The sequence below is a fragment of the Mustelus asterias genome, unplaced genomic scaffold (assembly GCF_964213995.1).
Source record: "Mustelus asterias unplaced genomic scaffold, sMusAst1.hap1.1 HAP1_SCAFFOLD_546, whole genome shotgun sequence".
Taxonomy (NCBI): Eukaryota; Metazoa; Chordata; class Chondrichthyes; order Carcharhiniformes; family Triakidae; genus Mustelus; species Mustelus asterias.
In genome coordinates, this window is record NW_027590496.1 from 104,530 (window position 1) to 122,575 (window position 18,046).

The following is an 18,046-nucleotide window of genomic DNA, read 5'->3' on the forward strand; positions in this document are numbered from 1 at the left end:
TCTACCTCCTTTTTTAAACCGTGGCGTCACATTAGCTATTTTCCAATCAGCCGGCACTTCCCCAGAGTCCAGCGAATTTTGATAAATTACAACCAACGTATCTGCTATTACTTCTGCCATTTCTTTCAGTACCCTGGGATGCATTCCATCCGGGCCCGGGGACTTGTCTACCTTTAGTCCCATTAGCCTACCAAGCACTACCTCTTTAGTAACAGTAATCGTTTTAAGGACCTCACCCCCTACAGTCCCACGACCATCAATTTTCGGTAAGCTATTTGTGTCCTCTACCGTGAAGACCGACACAAAAACTTGTTTAAGGCCTCGGCCATTTCCTCGTTTCCCATTATTAAATCCCCCTTCTCGTCTTCTAAGGGTCCAACATTTACTTTAGCTCCTCTTTTCCTTCTTATATATTTGTAAAAACTTTTACTATCAGTTTTTATATTTTGTGCTAGTTTAGTTTCATAATCTATCTTTCCTTTCTTTATCGCTTTCTTAGTAGTTCTTTGTTGTTTTTTAAAGCTTTCTCTATCTTCTAATTCCCCACTAGTTTTGGCCACTCTGTACACATCGGTTTTTAATTTAATACTCTCCTTTATTTCCTTAGTTATCCACGGCTGGTTATCCCTTTTCTTACCGTCCTTCTTTATCACAGGAATATATTTTTTGCTGAGGACTGAGAAAAATCTCCTTAAAAATCCGCCACTGTTGCTCAGCTGTCCTACCAACTAGTCTGTGCTCCCAGTCTACATTAGCCAACTCTGCCGTCATCCTATTGTACTCCCCTCTGTTCAAGCAGAGGACACTGGTTTGGGACCCTACTTTCTCACCCTCCATTTGTATTAGAAATTCAACCATATTGTGATCACTCATTCCAAGAGGATCCCTCACAAGAAGATCCTTAATTTTACCTGTCTCATTACACAGGAGCAGAGCCAAGATAACTCGCTCCCTCATAGGTTCTGTAACATACTGTTCGAGGAAACTATCCCGACAGCATTCTAAGAACTCTTCCTCAAGTCCACCGCGTCCGACTTGAGTCAACCAATCAATATGCAGGTTAAAATCCCCCATGATTATTGCTGTTCCGTTTTTGCACGCATCCATTATTTGCTTGTTTATAGCCCGACCCACCTCAAAGTTATTATTTGGGGGCCAATAGACCACGCCCACCAGTGACTTTCTCCCCTTACTATTCCTTATCTCCACCCACAACGATTCCACATTCTGCTCCTTCGAGCCTATATCGTCTCTCACTACCGCCCTGATGTTATCTTTAATTAACAAAGCTACCCCACCTTCTTTTCCTTCCTGTCTATCCTTCCAAAATGTCTGATACCCCTGGATATTCAGTTCCCAGTCCTGGTCACCCTGCAACCACGTTTCTGTAATGGCCACTGGATCATACCCATTTGTACTGACTTGTGCCATCAACTCATTCACTTTGTTTCGAATGCTACGTGCATTCAGGTAAAGTGTCTTTATGCTAGCCTTTATATGGACCCGATTTGTTCGTGCATTCTTTTGATTGCACGCTCTGTCCCTACCTGTCGCAAACTGGTTATCCTTCCCCAGACCGTCTCCTTGCTCTGCGTTGACCACCTCCCTTCTTGTGAAATCATAGAAACCCTGCAGCACAGAAAGAGGCCATTCGGCCCATCAAGTCTGCACCAACCACGATCCCACCCAGGCCCTATCCCCTTTTTCCTTCATATTTACCAGCTAATCCCTCGAACCTACGCATCTCAGGAAACTAAGGGGCAATTTAGCATGGCCAATTAACCTAACCCGCACATCTTTGGACTGTGGGAGGAAACGGAGCACCTGGAGGAAACCCACGCAGACATGAGGAGAATGTGCAAACTCCGCACAGACAGTGACCCAAGCCGGGAATCGAACCCGGGTCCCTGGAGCTGTGAAGCAGCAGTGCTAACCACTGTGCTACCGTGCCGCCACCTTTTTTACTCTGCCTGAGCCCTTGACTCCTTTAACTAGATGAATGTCCTCATCGTTAACCTGCACTCGTACCCTCTCCTTTACCTTTGATTTTGTAATTCCCCATACCCCTGAACCCTCCCCCCCACTATTTAGTTTAAAGCCCTATTTACAGCCCTGGTTATACGATTCGCCAGGACTCTGGTCCCAGCACGATTCAGACGAAGACCATCCATCTGAACAGCTCCCATCTTCCCCAATACTGGTACCAATGTCCCATGAATTCAAACCCATTCCTCCCACACCAATCCTTGAGCCACGCATTTACCTCCTTCATCTTATTGAGCTTAGCCAACCTTCCCACCAGGATATTGGTCCCCCTGGGATAAAAGTGCCACCCGTCTTTTTTGTTCAGGTCACACCTGCCCCTAAAGAGGTCCCAATGGTCCAGGAACCTGAATCCCTGCCCCCTGCTCCAGTCCCTCAGCCACGCATTCATCCTCCACCTCACTCCATTCCTGCCCTCACCTTCCCGTGGCACAGGCAGCAATCCTGAGATTACTACCTTTGTGTTCCTCCTTCCCAACTGTCTACCTAACTCCCTATATTCTCTTTTCATGACCCCTTCCCTCTTCCTACCTATGTCAGCGGTACCAATATGTACCACGACCTCTGGCTCCTCTCCCTCCCACCTCAGGATTTCTGGGACGCGACCAGAGACATCCCGGATCCCGGCACCAGGGAGGCAGCCCACCATCCGAGACTCCCATCTGCCTCCGCAAAAACGCCTGTCCGTCCCCCTGACTGTCGAGTCCCCGATTAATACTGCCTTCCTCCTCCTTTCCTTAGCCCTCTGAGTTACAGGGCCGGACTCTGCTCCAGAGACACGGCCACTGCTGCTTCCCCCAGGCGGGCTGTCCCCCCCAGCAGTACTCAGACAGGAGTACTTATTGTGAAGGGGCACATCCACCGGGGTGCTCTCTATCACCCGAGCTTTCCTCCTCCTGGCCGTTACCCACTTGTCTGCCTCCCGTGGCCCTGGTGTGACCACCTGCTGATAGCTCCTGTCTATCACCTCCTCATTTTCCGAACCAGACGAAGATCCTCGAGCTGCAGTTCCAGTTCTCTAACACGGTCCCTCAGGAACCGCAGCTCGACACACCCCTCACAGATATGGACGTCTGGGAAGCCAGGAGCCTCCAGGACCTCCCACATCCTACATTGGGAACAACAGACTGGCCTCACACGCATAATTTCCCTTCTTATTTCAAGGAACACAGAGAAACGTACTGCAGAATTAAACTTACCCCGCCTCGCCCTTTCCGCCTCGTCCTTTCCGCCTACGTCCTTTCCACCTCGCCCTTTCCGCCTCGCCCTTTCCGCCTCGCCCTTTCCGCCTACGCCCTTTCCGCCTACGCCCTTTCCGCCTCGCCCTTTCCGCCTACGCCCTTTCCGCCTACGCCCTTTCCGCCTCGCCCTTTCCGCCTACGCCCTTTCCGCCTCGCCCTTTCCGCCTCACCCTTTCCGCCTACGCCCTTTCCGCCTACGCCCTTTCCGCCTCGCCCTTTCCGCCTCACCCTTTCCGCCTACGCCCTTTCCGCCTACGCCCTTTCCGCCTCGCCCTTTCCGCCTCACCCTTTCCGCCTCACCCTTTCCGCCTCACCCTTTCCGCCTACGCCCTTTCCGCCTCACCCTTTCCGCCTACGCCCTTTCCGCCTCGCCCTTTCCGCCTACGCCCTTTCCGCCTCGCCCTTTCCGCCTCGCCCTTTCCGCCTACGCCCTTTCCGCCTCGCCCTTTCCGCCTCACCCTTTCCGCCTCACCCTTTCCGCCTCACCCTTTCCGCCTACGCCCTTTCCGCCTCGCCCTTTCCGCCTCGCCCTTTCCGCCTCGCCCTTTCCGCCTACGCCCTTTCCGCCTCGCCCTTTCCGCCTCGCCCTTTCCGCCTCGCCCTTTCTGCCTCGCCCTTTCCGCCTCGCCCTTTCCGCCTCGCCCTTTCCGCCTACGCCCTTTCCGCCTACGCCCTTTCCGCCTCGCCCTTTCCGCCTCGCCCTTTCCGCCTCGCCCTTTCCGCCTACGCCCTTTCCGCCTCGCCCTTTCCGCCTCGCCCTTTCCGCCTCGCCCTTTCCGCCTCACCCTTTCCGCCTCGCCCTTTCCGCCTCGCCCTTTCCGCCTCGCCCTTTCCGCCTCGCCCTTTCTGCCTACGCCCTTTCCGCCTACGCCCTTAGAGCCAAAGCCCTTCAGCTCTCACTCTGCTCCCTTCTCACTCCCGCTGCCCGCTCTCAACGCTCCCCGCTGGATACCGCGGCCTGTTTTTTAAACCTCCCGCGCACTGAAAGAAAATTCAATAACCCTTCCCACAACACCCCTCGCGCGGCCTACTTCCAGTCGAGACTTTAAAAGTTTAAAAATAAATAAACTAAACCCACGAAAAAGTGATTTAAAAGTCGATCTCTTACCCCAGCACCTCCTGTAACAAATCGCTCCTCCTTGCCTGTCTCAGGATGAACAATGTCGCAGTGTCTGAAGCTCAGACTCCAGCTCATCAACCCTGAGCTGGAGTTCCTCAAGCAACCAACACTTACTGCAGACATGCTCACTGGGAACCACAGTGGGGTCCGCCAGCTCCCACATCATGCACAAACAACACATCACATGACCCTCCATCACAATTACTTTGTTTAAGTTATTACAAACTAAGAAATAATCCTACTCTGCCTCGCCCGTTTCCAACTGAGCCCGATGAGCCAAAGCCCTTTAGCTCTCACTCTGCTCCCTGCTCACTCCGCTGCCTGCTAACGAAGCTGCCCGCTGGATAGTGCGGCCTGCCTTTTAAACTTTACGCGCTAAAAAAACCCTTCCCAGCTCACCCCGCGGCCCACTTCCGCTTTACTTTTAAAGTAACTTTCTTAACAAAAAACAAACCCCACAAAAAACTAAAAATGAGCCAGTCGCTTACCTTATCTGTCCCGCCACAAATCGATCCTCCTCTCAGCTTGTTCCAACAAACAATGAGAACGATTTGCCAGGTGAGTGGCTTTATATATTTAAAAAAAAACCCTTCCCAGCTCACCCCGTGGCCCACTTCCGCTTAACTTTTAAAGTAACTTTTTTAAAATAGATAGAGGATTCTGAAGGGGTTTGACAGGGTAAATACGGAGAGGATATTTCCCCTCATGGGACAGTCTCGAACCAGAGGGCAGAGTCTCAGGATAAAGGGGCACTAAGTTGAATTTCTTCTCTGAGGGTTGAGAATCTTTGGAACTCCTTTGCCATCGAGAGCCGTGAGGACAGAGTCCTTGTGCATATTTAAGGCTGAGATAGGTTTTTAATCAGTAAGGAAATTGAGGGTTACGGGGAAAGGGCGGGAAAGTGAAGCTGAGAAATGTCTGATCAGCCATGATCCTATTGAATGGTGGAGCACCTTCGTGGGGCCGAGTGGCCTCCTCCTGTTCCTGTTTCTGATCGTCCTATAGCAGTTCTGTGAATTTGTCTCCTCTCTCTGATAGGTTGAGTGTGTAATTGTGTAAATATAAGTAGTCAGGCGTCCAACAGAGACAGGGCCCCAGCATTGGATTGTGGGAATAGTCCAATGATTCGCTGGGGAAAACCTCTCCAAGTTTCACAGGTAATTACCCAGAGACACAAACTTCCTGTGGACACGAGCCCTGATCTGGGACCTTCCGGAAAGATTATTTAAATCACAAACTTCCTGTGGACACGAGCCCTGATCTGGGACCTTCCGGAAAGATGATTTAAATCACAAACTTTGAATGGTTCCACCAGGGTCACACCAATAGTTATCCAGAGAAAGTGAGAAGCTTTAAAACCATTTCTAACCTCCAGCTAACTCTTGTACAGACCCAGGGTGAATCCCCTCCCTCATGGGCCTCTCCTCATACTCCTGACCCCCCAGAAGACTCCCCCTGACCACCCCCCCATGGGAGTAACCCACTCCCCCCACACACAGGACCCCCCCCTGATTCTTCCTTGCGTCCTTGCAGACCCCAGTCTCATCGACACACCTGCCCAAGCCCACCTGATTATGCAACCCCCCCACTCCCACCCACCTCCTCCCTGAAGCACAACACCTCTGTGTCTGATATCACCCCCCTCTGCCCCCAACCCCCGATCCCCCTCACATCCCATCCAGTTCCCTTCTCCCCGGATGCGCAATGAATTTAGCTGCTGTCCAGCTGCTCTGGAGGGGGGTGTGGGGGCGCGGGGAGTGTGGGGGGGTGGAGAGTGCAGGGTGGGGAGTGTGGGGGGGAGGTTGGGGAGTGCGGGGGTGGGGGGGGAGAGTCTGTGTCCTTCTTCATTCCGACAAAGAGAGTCTTTGGAGAGGCACGGTGCTCTGAATCTCAGCCGCCCTTTGATGTGTGTTGGGAATGCTGGACTCACTTGTCTGAAAGGTGAATAGTGTGCATTTTTCCAGCAATCTATTGTGGAACTAGCAAGAGACCGGATCGTGTTGACTGAGCAATGAGCCAGGACGCGTTACCAGTCTCTGGATGTGAAATTATCTGATGGAGATGGCAATGTATCAGAGTTCAGTGTTCGGGGGGGGAAAGGTCAAACTGATTGACTGGGGGTGAAGCCAAGGCTGTGGACAGTAGATGGTTAAACGACAGAGGGGTCAGTGGGAGGTCTTCCAAAGACTTCAATCCAATAGAAAAGCTGCTTCGAGCCCAGAGAGAAAATCTCCACCAATCAGAAAAATCAGCAGTAAACAAGGATTGAGATCAGGAGAAAGAGACACAAAAATTACACAATTCCCAATGGCCTGGTTAGTTACGGATGTTATAATTGGTTAAACATAGAACATAGAACAGTACAGCACAGAACAGGCCCTTCGGCCCACGATGTTGTGCCGAGCTTTATCTGAAACCAAGATCAAGCTATCCCACTCCCTATCATCCTGGTGTGCTCCATGTGCCTATCCAATAACCGCTTAAATGTTTCTAAAGTGTCTGACTCCACTATCACTGCAGGCAGTCCATTCCACACCCCAACCACTCTCTGTGTAAAGAACCTACCTCTGATATCCGTCCTGTATCTCCCACCACGAACCCTATAGTTATGCCCCCTTGTAATAGCTCCATCCACCCGAGGAAATAGTCTTTGGTTAAGGATGTCATGGTTAGTTAAGGATGTTGTGGTTAGTTAAGGACATCGTGGTTAGTTAAGGATGTTGTGGTTAGTTAAGGACATCGTGGTTAGTTAAGGATGTTATGAACAAAGAACAAAACAAAGAAAATTACAGCACAGGAACAGGCCCTTCGGCCCTCCAAGCCCGCACCGACCATGCTGCCCGACTTAACTAAAAGCCCCTACCTTTCCGGGGACCATATCCCTCTATTCCCATCTCATTCATGTACTTGTCAAGACGCCCCTTAAAAGTCACTATCGTATCCGCTTCCACTACCTCCCCCGGCAACGAGTTCCAGGCACCCACCACTCTCTGTGTAAAAAATCTGCCTCGTACATCTCCTTTAAACCATAGAACCATAGAAAATTACAGCTCAGAAACAGGCCTTTTGGCCCTTCTTGTCTGTGCCAAACCATTTTATGCCTAGTCCCACTGACCTGCACTTGGACCATATCCCTCCACACCCCTCTCATCCATGAACCCGTCCAAGTTTTTCTTAAATGTTAAAAGTGACCCCGCATTTACCACTTTATCCGGCAGCTCATTCCACACTCCCACCACTCTCTGCGTGAAGAAGCCCCCCCTAATATTCCCTTTAAACTTTTCTCCTTTCACCCTTAACCCATGCCCTCTGGTTTTTTTCTCCCCTAGCCTCAGTGGAAAAAGCCTGCTTGCATTCACTCTATCTATACCCATCAAAATCTTATACACCTCTATCAAATCTCCCCTCAATCTTCTACGCTCCTTAAACCTGTGCCCCCTAGTAATTGACTCTTCCACCCTGGGAAAAAGCTTCTAACTATCCACTCTGTCCATGCCTCTCATAATCTTGTAGGCTTCTATCAGGTCTCCCCTCAACCTCCGTCGCTCCAGTGAGAACAAACCAAGTTTCTCCAAGTTCTCCTCATAGCTAATGCCCTCCGTACCAGGCAACATCCTGGTAAATCTTTTCTGTACCCTCTCCAAAGCCTCCACATCCTTCTGGTAGTTATGGTTGGTTAATAATGTTATAGTTAGTTAAGGATGCTGTGGTTAGTTAAGGATGCTATGGTTAGTTAAGGATATTATGGTTGTCTAAGGATGTTATGGTTGGTTAAGGATGTTGTGGTTGCTAAGGCTCTTATGGTTAGTTAAGGGTGTTATGGTTGGTTAAGGATGTTATGGTTAGTTATGGATGCCAGACATGAACATTAGTGATCTGGATTTCCAGAAGACATTTGATGAGAGTCTCATCAACCACTGCTGGCTAACGTCTCGGGGGATTGATGGTAAATGATTGACCTGGTTAGAATATTGGAGAGTGGAGATAATGGGCAGGAATTTCATTGGCAGCTTCTGAAGGGATTCCTCTGTTCTTCCACTTTATTAACAGTCTGATTCTCTCACTCTCTCTGTCTCTTTGCTGCTCTGCACTCACTGAATTATTCCGTGTTTAATTGTATTTTAAAAAGGCTCTGGTTTATTTTCCAGCGATACACTGCAGTGGGGGACAAGTGTACAGCGACTGCTCTCGAGCCTGTCACAATTCCTGTGGACATCTACAAACGGAACTGCGATGTGGATCAGACGTGGAGTGTGTTCCAGGTTGTAACTGTCCGGTCGGATTAGTATTGGATCAGGAGGGTCAGTGTGTGCCCCCCTCGTTGTGCCCTTGTGTGCTCGATGGCACAGTGTACGCAGCGGGCACCGTCAGCAACAGGAACTGTGACACTTGGTACGTGTAAACCCTGAACCTTACCCTGAACCTTACCCTGACCCTCCGACCCTGACCCTCCGACCCTGACCCATGACCCTGAACCTTACCCTGACCCTGAACCTTACCCTGACCCCGAACCTTATCCTGACCCTGAACCTTACCCTGACCCTGAACCTTACTCTGACCCTGAACCTTACCCTGACCCTGAACCTTACCCTGACCCTCCGACCCTGACCCTCCGACCCTGACCCTCCGACCCTGACCCTCCGACCCTGACCCTCCGACCCTGACCCATGACCCTGAACATTACCCTGACCCTCCGACCCTGACCCATGACCCTGAACATTACCCTGACCCTCCAACCCTGACCATTAACCTGACCCCGGCCTTGACCCCCAACCCTGACCCCAACCCTGAACCGGACTCCGACCTTGACCTGAACCTGACCCCTGACTTGACCCCAACACTTGACCCCGACTCTGAGCTGAATCTGACCCCGATCCTGACCCTGAACCTGACCTTGACCTGCCCTGATCCTGATCCCTGACTCCAACCCTGACCTGATCCCAATCCTGAACGCGACCCCTGACCCTGAACCCGACCCCTGACCCGATCTTCACCTGATTCTGATCCTGAGCTGACCCTGATGCCTCACTCTGACCCTGCCACTCACCGCAAATTCCTCACTGGATAGTAAATGGAGGAAGAGCCAAGGATGCTTAATCAATACATAAAGGACAAGAGGCTCATTAAGGACAGAGAGGGCTTGTTTGGGACCTAAAATGTGGAGGCACAAGATGTGGACATGGCTCTTAATGAATTCTTTACATCAATTTTCACAGGAAAAGGATGAGACAGGCATTGTAGTTAAGGAGAAGTGTGAAATATTGAATAGATTGACATAGTGAGGGAGCAGGTATTCAGAGGTTTAATATCTTGGAAAGTGGATAATTCCCCAGGCCTGGATGAAATGTATTCCAGACTGCTGAGGGAAACAAGGGAAGAAATAGCCCAGGCTCTGAGCATCATGTTCCAATCCTCTCTGGCTTGGTGCTGGAGGACAGCGAACACTGCGCTGTTATTTAAATAGGCAGGAAAGATAGACCCAGTAATTATAGGTCAGTCATCCTAACCTCAGTGGTGGGAAAATTACATTCTGAGAAACAGTATAAATTGTCATTTGGAGAGGCAGGGATTGATCAAGGACAGTCAGTATGGGTTTGTTAAGGGAAGGTCGTATCTGATGAATTTATTTACATTTTGAAGGTAATAAGGAACATTGATGAGGGTCGGGCATTTGATGTCGTTTGATGGATTTTATGAAAGTTTTGACAATGTCAGACTGGACAGAAGATTAAAAGTTCATGGGAGCCAAGGCAAAGAAGCAAACTGGATCCAAAATGAGCTGAATGACAGGAAGGGTTCTGGTGGAAGGATGTTTTTGTGACAGGCAGGCTGTCCCCAGTCGAATTCCACAGGCTTTAGCACTGGCTCCCTTGCTGTCACTTGTATATAGCAAAGATTCAGATTGATATGTGAGGGGTGTGAGTAAGAAGTTTGCAGATGATCTGGTCATTGGCCACATGTCTGATGGTGAGCAGGGATGCTGTACTGCAGGGCAATATCAATGGAGTGTGAGGCAGTGTGTTTGTGGAAGACAAACATACCAACAACACAATAAATAGGAAGGTTCTGTGAAGTGTAGAGAAACAGAGGGACCTTGGAGTGAATGTTTACAGATAATGAGGTCACGAGGCACAGGGATACTTTCCTCAGCCAATAGCTGAGATCGAATATAAGAACCAGGGGGTTCTGCGAGAACTGCCACCAAAATCTTGCTGCTGTTTATGCCGGGGCATCTTACGACCCAGCCGACGGTGCGCCCCCCCCATATCCTGGCGACAAGGGATGCATTCAACAGGAAACCTCGTTGATAATGGCAGGACCACAAGCTCCTGCTGCCAGTGAGTGGCACTGCCTCCCTCTGCCGTGAAACATGCTGCAGATCCCACCCTGTATAAAATACTGGTTAGACCACAGCTAGAGAACAGAGTCAAGTTCTGATTCCCACATTACAGTCTGTGACTGTGCGAGAGAGGGTCCAGAATTACAAGGGATGTGACCAGGATTTGGAGAATTTTATCTGTGCTTGGAGAGGCTGGGTTGTTTTCTTTGGTACAGAGGAGGCTGAGGGGAGATTTAATTGAGGTGAATAAAATGATGAGGGGTCTGGATAGAGTGGGTAGGGAGAAGCTATTTCCATTAGCAGAGAGGTCAGAGGGACAGATATTTAAAGTAATGAACAGAAGGATTAAAGGGGAGTTGAGGAGTAATATTTTCACCCAGAGGGTGATGGGGTTTGGAACGTGCTGTCTAAGGATCTTTGGTGAGTTGCTGCAGTGCATCTTGTAGACAGTACACACGGCTGTCACTGTGCGTCGGGGGTGGAGGGAGTGAATGTCTGTGGATGGGGGGCCAATCAAGCGGGGCTGCTTTGTCCTGGATGGTGTCGAGCTTCTTGAGTGTTGTTGGAGCCGCTCCCATCCAGGCGAGTGGGGAGTATTCCATCACACTCCTGACTTGTGCCTTGTAGATGGTGGACAGGTTTTGGGGAGTCAGGAGGTGAGTTACTCCCCGCAGGATTCCCAGCCTCTGACCTGCTGTTGTAGCCGCAGTGTTTATGTGGCTGGTTTAGTTCAGCTTCTGGTCAGTGGTAACCCCCAGGATGTTGACCTCATGGTGATCACATTCTATCTGTGATGATGGAATGTTATGTATTTGTTGTTTCCACTGGCGGGTGAAACTAGAACTAGGGGGCATGGCCTCAAAATAAGGGGAAGCCAATTTAGGACTGAGTTGAGGAGGAACTTCTTCACACAAAGAGTTGTGAATCTGTGGAATTCCCTGCCCAGTTGAGGCTCCCTCATTGAATTTTTAAGGCAAAGATAGATAAATTTTTGAACAGTAAAGGAATTAAGGGTTATGGTGAGCGGGCGGGTGAGTGGAGCTGAGTTCACAAAAAGATCAGCCATGATCTTATTGAATGGCGGAGCAGGCTCGAGGGGCCAGATGGCCCACTCCTGCTCCTAGTTCTGATGTCTTCTCTTGGGCATTATGGGATTGCATTGGATTGTATATATCCAGGGAGTGGCTGGATTCTATACGGGTGGGAATTCAATTTCCTGAAATCCTGGAGACATATTTGATATTTCACACATCAGACAGAATTTTACCCGTTCACCCCGCCCACCGATGGGTGGAGCCAGCCGGTAAAATCGCACATGAGCGGAGGAATTAGGATTGCGCCCGATTCCTCGGCTCGGGCAGTTTTATGGGAGCCGGATTTCCAGCACCGTCAGTCCCTCGCTGGAAATGGGTGAGAGGCTGGTTAATATATTCACATTTATTGAAATACGTATTTCAATGCGTTTAGTCAGCGTGGTGCTCAATCCTCCCCGCTCGATTGCCTTTTTAACCTCACTGAGAGAGGTTCTCTCTGGCGAGGAAAACACCCGCTCCCCATGAACGGAGAACATTCGTGTTGCCCTCACCACTGAGGGCCCCCCGGGGAGGCCGAGGGCAAGGGAGAGGAGCTCCTTGAGGACCCACTGGGCAGTTCCAGGGGGCGACGCCTGTGGGGGTGGGGCCTAAAGGGACACGAAGGGGGTGGGGGCCTGAAGGGGTGGGGTATGAAGGGGCAGCCTGATCGGGGGGGGGGAGGGAAGGGAGGCCCGCTACCACTCTGCAACAGGATCAGAGTGGGGAGGGGGGTATGTGATCAGTCTGGGTGGCGGGATGGGGGGAATGGCAGCGGGGGCTAGATATCTGTTGTACGTTGTGAGGCTCGCAATCGGCCGCGATTCCCCACGATTACGGGGGGCGGGGTTGGTTCAGGCTGGCTGCAGCAGCAGGGGCCTGACAGCTCTCTGTCTCTCCCTCAGAGCCCTGCTACTGGAATTGCGCATGTGCAGCATCAGAGGTCTGCACATGCGCAGTAGCTCCCTCTACAGGCTGGCTGGTGCATTAAGCCCCACCCACTGGTGGCAGCAGCTGGAAACAGTCCTCACCATTTTTTCAATGCAGAAACCGGACCTGGAACTCTCCCATTTTCACACTCGCTGGACACTTGGAATCAGTCTCCTAAAACTCTGCCCATTTTCTGTTCGGTGCCGGGTACGTCATTGTCATCTGGGCGGCACGGTAGCACAGTGGTTAGCACTGCTGCTTCACAGCTCCAGGGTCCTGGGTTCAATTCCCGGCTTGGGTCACTGTCTGTGTGGAGTTTGCACATTCTCCTCGTGTCTGCGTGGGTTTCCTCCGGGTGCTCCGGTTTCCTCCCACAGTCCAAAGATGTGCGGGTTAGGTTGATTGGCCAGGTTAAAAATTGCCCCTTAGAGTCCTGAGATGCGTAAATTAGAGGGATTAGCGGGTAAATATGTGGGGGGAGGGCCTGGGTGGGATTGTGGTCGGTGCAGACTCGATGGGCCAAATGGCCTCCTTCTGCACTGTTGGGTTTCTATAATTCTATGATTCTATGATCTCTCAGGCTCTCGGTTCTTTCCTGTTACCGACCATTCTAAATTCTCCATCAATGTGGTCAGGAGCTGGCCGAGTTATTGACATCCCAATCTTTCCAAACTGACTGCTCACAATCATCGAATCACTGCAGTGCAGCAGGAGGCCATTGGGCCCATCGACTCTGCACCGACTCTTCAATAGAGCATCTTACACAGGCCCTCTCCCCCATCCCTGTAACCTCACACATTGAAATGGCTCATCCACCTAACCAGCATGTCTTTGGAGTGTGGGAGGAAACCAGAGCACCTGGAGGAAACCCACGCAGACACGGGGAGAACATACAAACTCCACACAGGTAGTGACCCAAGTCTGGGAATTGAACCCGGGTCCCTGGTGCCGTGAGGCAGCAGTGCTAACCACTGTGCCACCCATGTTTTACCAGCATTATGTAGTTTACTTGTTAACTGTTGCTCGGTGTTGGTTTCTTTCCTTTGTGAGGGAATTATTTCCAGATGATCACTGTCCAATCATTCCTGCTCTTTGAATGTTGCCTGCAGAGGTTCAGCACCGTGTGATCCAACGTCCTGCAATGTATTGTTGGAGAAGATGCCTCACAAATTTGGTTGAGTTTTTTGAGGAGGTGACAAAAATGATTGACGAGGGAAGGGCCGTGAATGTCGTCTACATGGATTTTAGTAAAGCGTTTGACAAGGTCCCTCATGGCAAAAGGTTAAATCTCACGAGATCAAAGGTGAACTAGCTAGATGGGTACAGAACTGGCTTGGCCATAGAAGACAGAGGGTAGCAGTGGAGGGGTCTTTTTCTGATTGGAGGTCTGTGACTAGTGGTGTTCCGCAGGGCTCTGTACTGGGACCTCTGCTGTTTGTGATACATATAAATGATTTGTAAGAAGATGTAACTGGTCTGATTAGTAAGTTTGCGGACGACACAAAGATTGCTGGAGTTGCGGATAGTGATGAACATTGTCAGAGAATACAGCAGGATATAGATAGGCTGGAACATTGGGCGGAGAAATGGCAGATGGAATTTAATCCAGATAACATAGAACATAGAACATAGAACATAGAAAGCCACAGCACAAACAGGCCCTTCGGCCCACAAGTTGCGCCGATCACATCCCCACCTCTAGGCCTATCTATAGCCCTCAATCCCATTAAATCCCATGTACTCATCCAGAAGTCTCTTAAAAGACCCCAACGAGTTTGCCTCCACCACCACCGACGTCAGCCGATTCCACTCACCCACCACCCTCTGAGTGAAAAACTTACCCCTGACATCCCCCCTGTACCTACCCCCCAGCACCTTAAACCTGTGTCCTCTCGTAGCAACCATTTCAGCCCTTGGAAATAGCCTCTGAGAGTCCACCCTATCCAGACCCCTCAACATCTTGTAAACCTCTATCAGGTCACCTCTCATCCTTCGTCTCTCCAGGGAGAAGAGACCAAGCTCCCTCAACCTATCCTCATAAGGCATGCCCCCCAATCCAGGCAACATCCTTGTAAATCTCCTCTGCACCCTTTCAATGGCTTCAACATCTTTCCTGTAATGAGGTGACCAGAACTGCGCGCAGTACTCCAAGTGGGGTCTAACCAGGGTCCTATAAAGCTGCAGCATTATCTCCCGACTCCTAAATGCGAAGTGATGCATTTTGGTAGATCTAATGCAGCGGGGAGCTATACAATAAATGGCAGAACCATCAGGAGTATAGACACACAGAGGGATCTGGGTGTGCAAGTCCACAGATCCTTAAAGGTGGCAGCACAGGCGGAAAAGGTGGTGAAGAAGGCATGTAAAGAACAAAGAGAACAAAGAACAGTACAGCACAGGAAACAGGCCCTTCGGCCCTCCAAGCCCGTGCTGCTCATTGGTCCAACTAGACCAATCATTTGTATCCCTCCATTCCCAGGCTGCTCATGTGACTATCCAGGTAAGTCTTAAACGATGCCAGCGTGTCTGCCTCCACCACCCTACTTGGCAGCGCATTCCAGGCCCCCACCACCCTCTGTGTAAAAAACGTCCCTCTGATATCTGAGTTATACCTCGCCCCTCTCACCTTGAGCCCGTGACCCCTCGTGATTGTCACCTCCGACCTGGGAAAAAGCTTCCCACTGTTCACCCTATCTATACCCTTCATAATCTTGTACACCTCTATTAGATCTCCCCTCATTCTCCGTCTTTCCAAGGAGAACAACCCCAGTTTACCCAATCTCTCCTCATAGCTAAGACCCTCCATACCAGGCAACATCCTGGTAAAACTTCTCTGCACTCTCTCCAATGCCTCCACGTCCTTCTGGTAGTGCGGCGACCAGAACTGGACGCAGTATTCCAAATGTGGCCTAACCAGCGTTCTATACAGCTGCATCATCAGACTCCAGCTTTTATACTCTATACCCCGTCCTATAAAGGCAAGCATACCATATGCCTTCTTCACCACCTTCTCCACCTGTGTTGCCACCTTCAAGGATTTGTGGACTTGCACACCTAGGTCCCTCTGTGTTTCTATACTCCTGATGACTCTGCCATTTATTGTATAACTCCTCCCTACATTATTTCTTCCAAAATGCATCACTTCGCATTTATCCGGATTAAACTCCATCTGCCACCTCTCCGCCCAATTTTCCAGCCTATCTATATCCTGCTGTATTGCCTGACAATGCTCTTCGCTATCCGCAAGTCCAGCCATCTTCGTGTCATCCGCAAACTTGCTGATTACACCAGTTACACCTTCTTCCAAATCATTTATATATATCACAAATAGCAGAGGCCCCAGTACAGAGCCCTGCGGAACACCACTGGTCACAGACCTTCAGCCGGAAAAAGACCCTTCGACCACTACCCTCTGTCTCCTATGGCCAAGCCAGTTCTCCACCCATCTAGCCACTTCTCCTTGTATCCCATGAGCCTTAACCTTCTTAACCAACCTGCCATGTGGGACTTTGTCAAATGCCTTACTGAAATCCATATAGACGACATCCACGGCCCTTCCTTCATCAACCGTTTTTGTCACTTCCTCAAAAAACTCCACCAAATTTGTAAGGCACGACCTCCCTCTTACAAAACCATGCTGTCTGTCACTAATGAGATTGTTCCGTTCTAAATGCACATACATCCTGTCTCTAAGAATCCTCTCCATGGCATGCTTGCCTTTATTGGACGGGGCATAGAGTATAAAAGTTGGCATATGATCTTGCAGTTATATAGAACGATGGTTAGGCCACATTTGGAATACTGCGTCCAGTTCTGGTCGCCACACTACCAAAAGGACGTGGAGGCTTTGGAGAGAGTACAGAGAAGGTTTACCAGGATGTTGCCTGGTATGGAGGGTATTAGCTATGAGGAGAGATTGAGTAAATAGAGTTGTTCTCCCTGGAAAGACGGAGGTTGAGGAGCGACCTAATAGAAGTTTATAAAATTATGAAGGGCATAGATAGGGTGAACAGTTGGAAGCTTTTTCCCAAGTCAGAAATGCCAAACACAAGGGGTCACAAGTTCAAGGTAAGGGGGGCAAGGTTCAATACAGATATGCGGGGGACGTATTTTACACAGAGGGTGGTGGGGGCCTGGAATGCACTCCCAAGCAAGGTGGTTGAGGCGGACACACTAGGATCATTTAAGACTTATCTAGAGAGCCACATGAACAGACTGGGAATAGAGGGATACAAACGGATGGTCTAGTTGGGAACACATGGTCGGTGCAGGCTTGGAGGGCCGAAGAGCCTGTTCCTGTGCTGTATTGTTCTTTGTATTCCTGTAAAGGAAAGTCTGCTTTCCTGAAAACCTGATTCCAGCTTTTCCCTATTTCCCCGGGATTGGATGAAACAATTGCTTTGTTTATTTAATTGTGAATAAATCCGTGAGTGGGAATGATATCAGCAGGGAAAGTACCTTCCCAGCTGAGTATTGGTCAGAAATTCATCACATCCAGAATCCTGGCCTGGGTTCATCTCCTTGTCCAGTTTGAAGAAAATAAATTTTTTGGGATTCTCATAAAAATAGTGTCCAATTCATGTAAAAACTGGAGTAAATCCCATTGGTTTTTCCAGCAGGAGTTTCCGAATGAATCTCCCGCACTCTGTGCACTGCAGACTGTCCCAGTATGAATCCGGCTAAAAATCAGCGGATGGGACCTATTCCCGCCGGAGAGGCCGGCAGCGTAGCAATGAGTGCGCCACTGCGCACGTGCCGATCCATCAGAGCGGAGATCTGTCAGTGCCGAGATCAACATGTGTGCACTGGCCCCGCACTGCTGGTCTCCCGGGATCGCTGCCCCTCCAGCCTCCCACCACCCGATCGCTGGGCTCCTGGACAAATCTGGGCCAGCCGCGACACGCCCCGGCAGTCTCGATATCCCCCCCCACTTCCCCCCGCAGCCACGACCCCTGCCATCCCCCCCACCACCCTGATCTCCAGCCCTGATCGCTGGCCTGTCTCCCTCTATCACCGCTGAGTGCAGAGTGGCAGCAGGACCCCCCACCCCACTGATCGCCCCCAGAGGCCCTGCCCTCCTGGCATTGCCCCTGGCACTGCCCCTTGGCCCCATCCCCTGGCCCCACCCCGGGCCCCACCCCCGGGCCCCGCCCCTTGGCCCCGCCCCTTGGCCCCGCCCCCTGGTCCCGCCCCCTGGCCCTGCCCCATGCCCGGTGCTAAAAGGGGCACAGTGCACTGGGAGAATCACCACCATCATTTCTATGTCTCAAATTAACCTGTTTCTCTGATTCCTGCTTTTTGT

General features: G+C 50.6%; 1 protein-coding gene across 1 annotated transcript in view; it reads left to right on the top strand.

Moving 5' to 3' along the window:
- Positions 1 to 8,265: 8,265 nt before the first annotated feature.
- The window catches only part of LOC144486972 (SCO-spondin-like), a 98,143-nt gene continuing 88,362 nt past the window's right edge, over positions 8,266 to 18,046 (top strand). Inside the window, exons 1-2 of the mRNA XM_078205008.1 lie at positions 8,266 to 8,350; positions 8,553 to 8,796. Of these exons, the coding sequence (XP_078061134.1) occupies positions 8,266 to 8,350; positions 8,553 to 8,796 (329 nt within the window). The remainder of the gene's footprint in view (positions 8,351 to 8,552; positions 8,797 to 18,046) is intronic.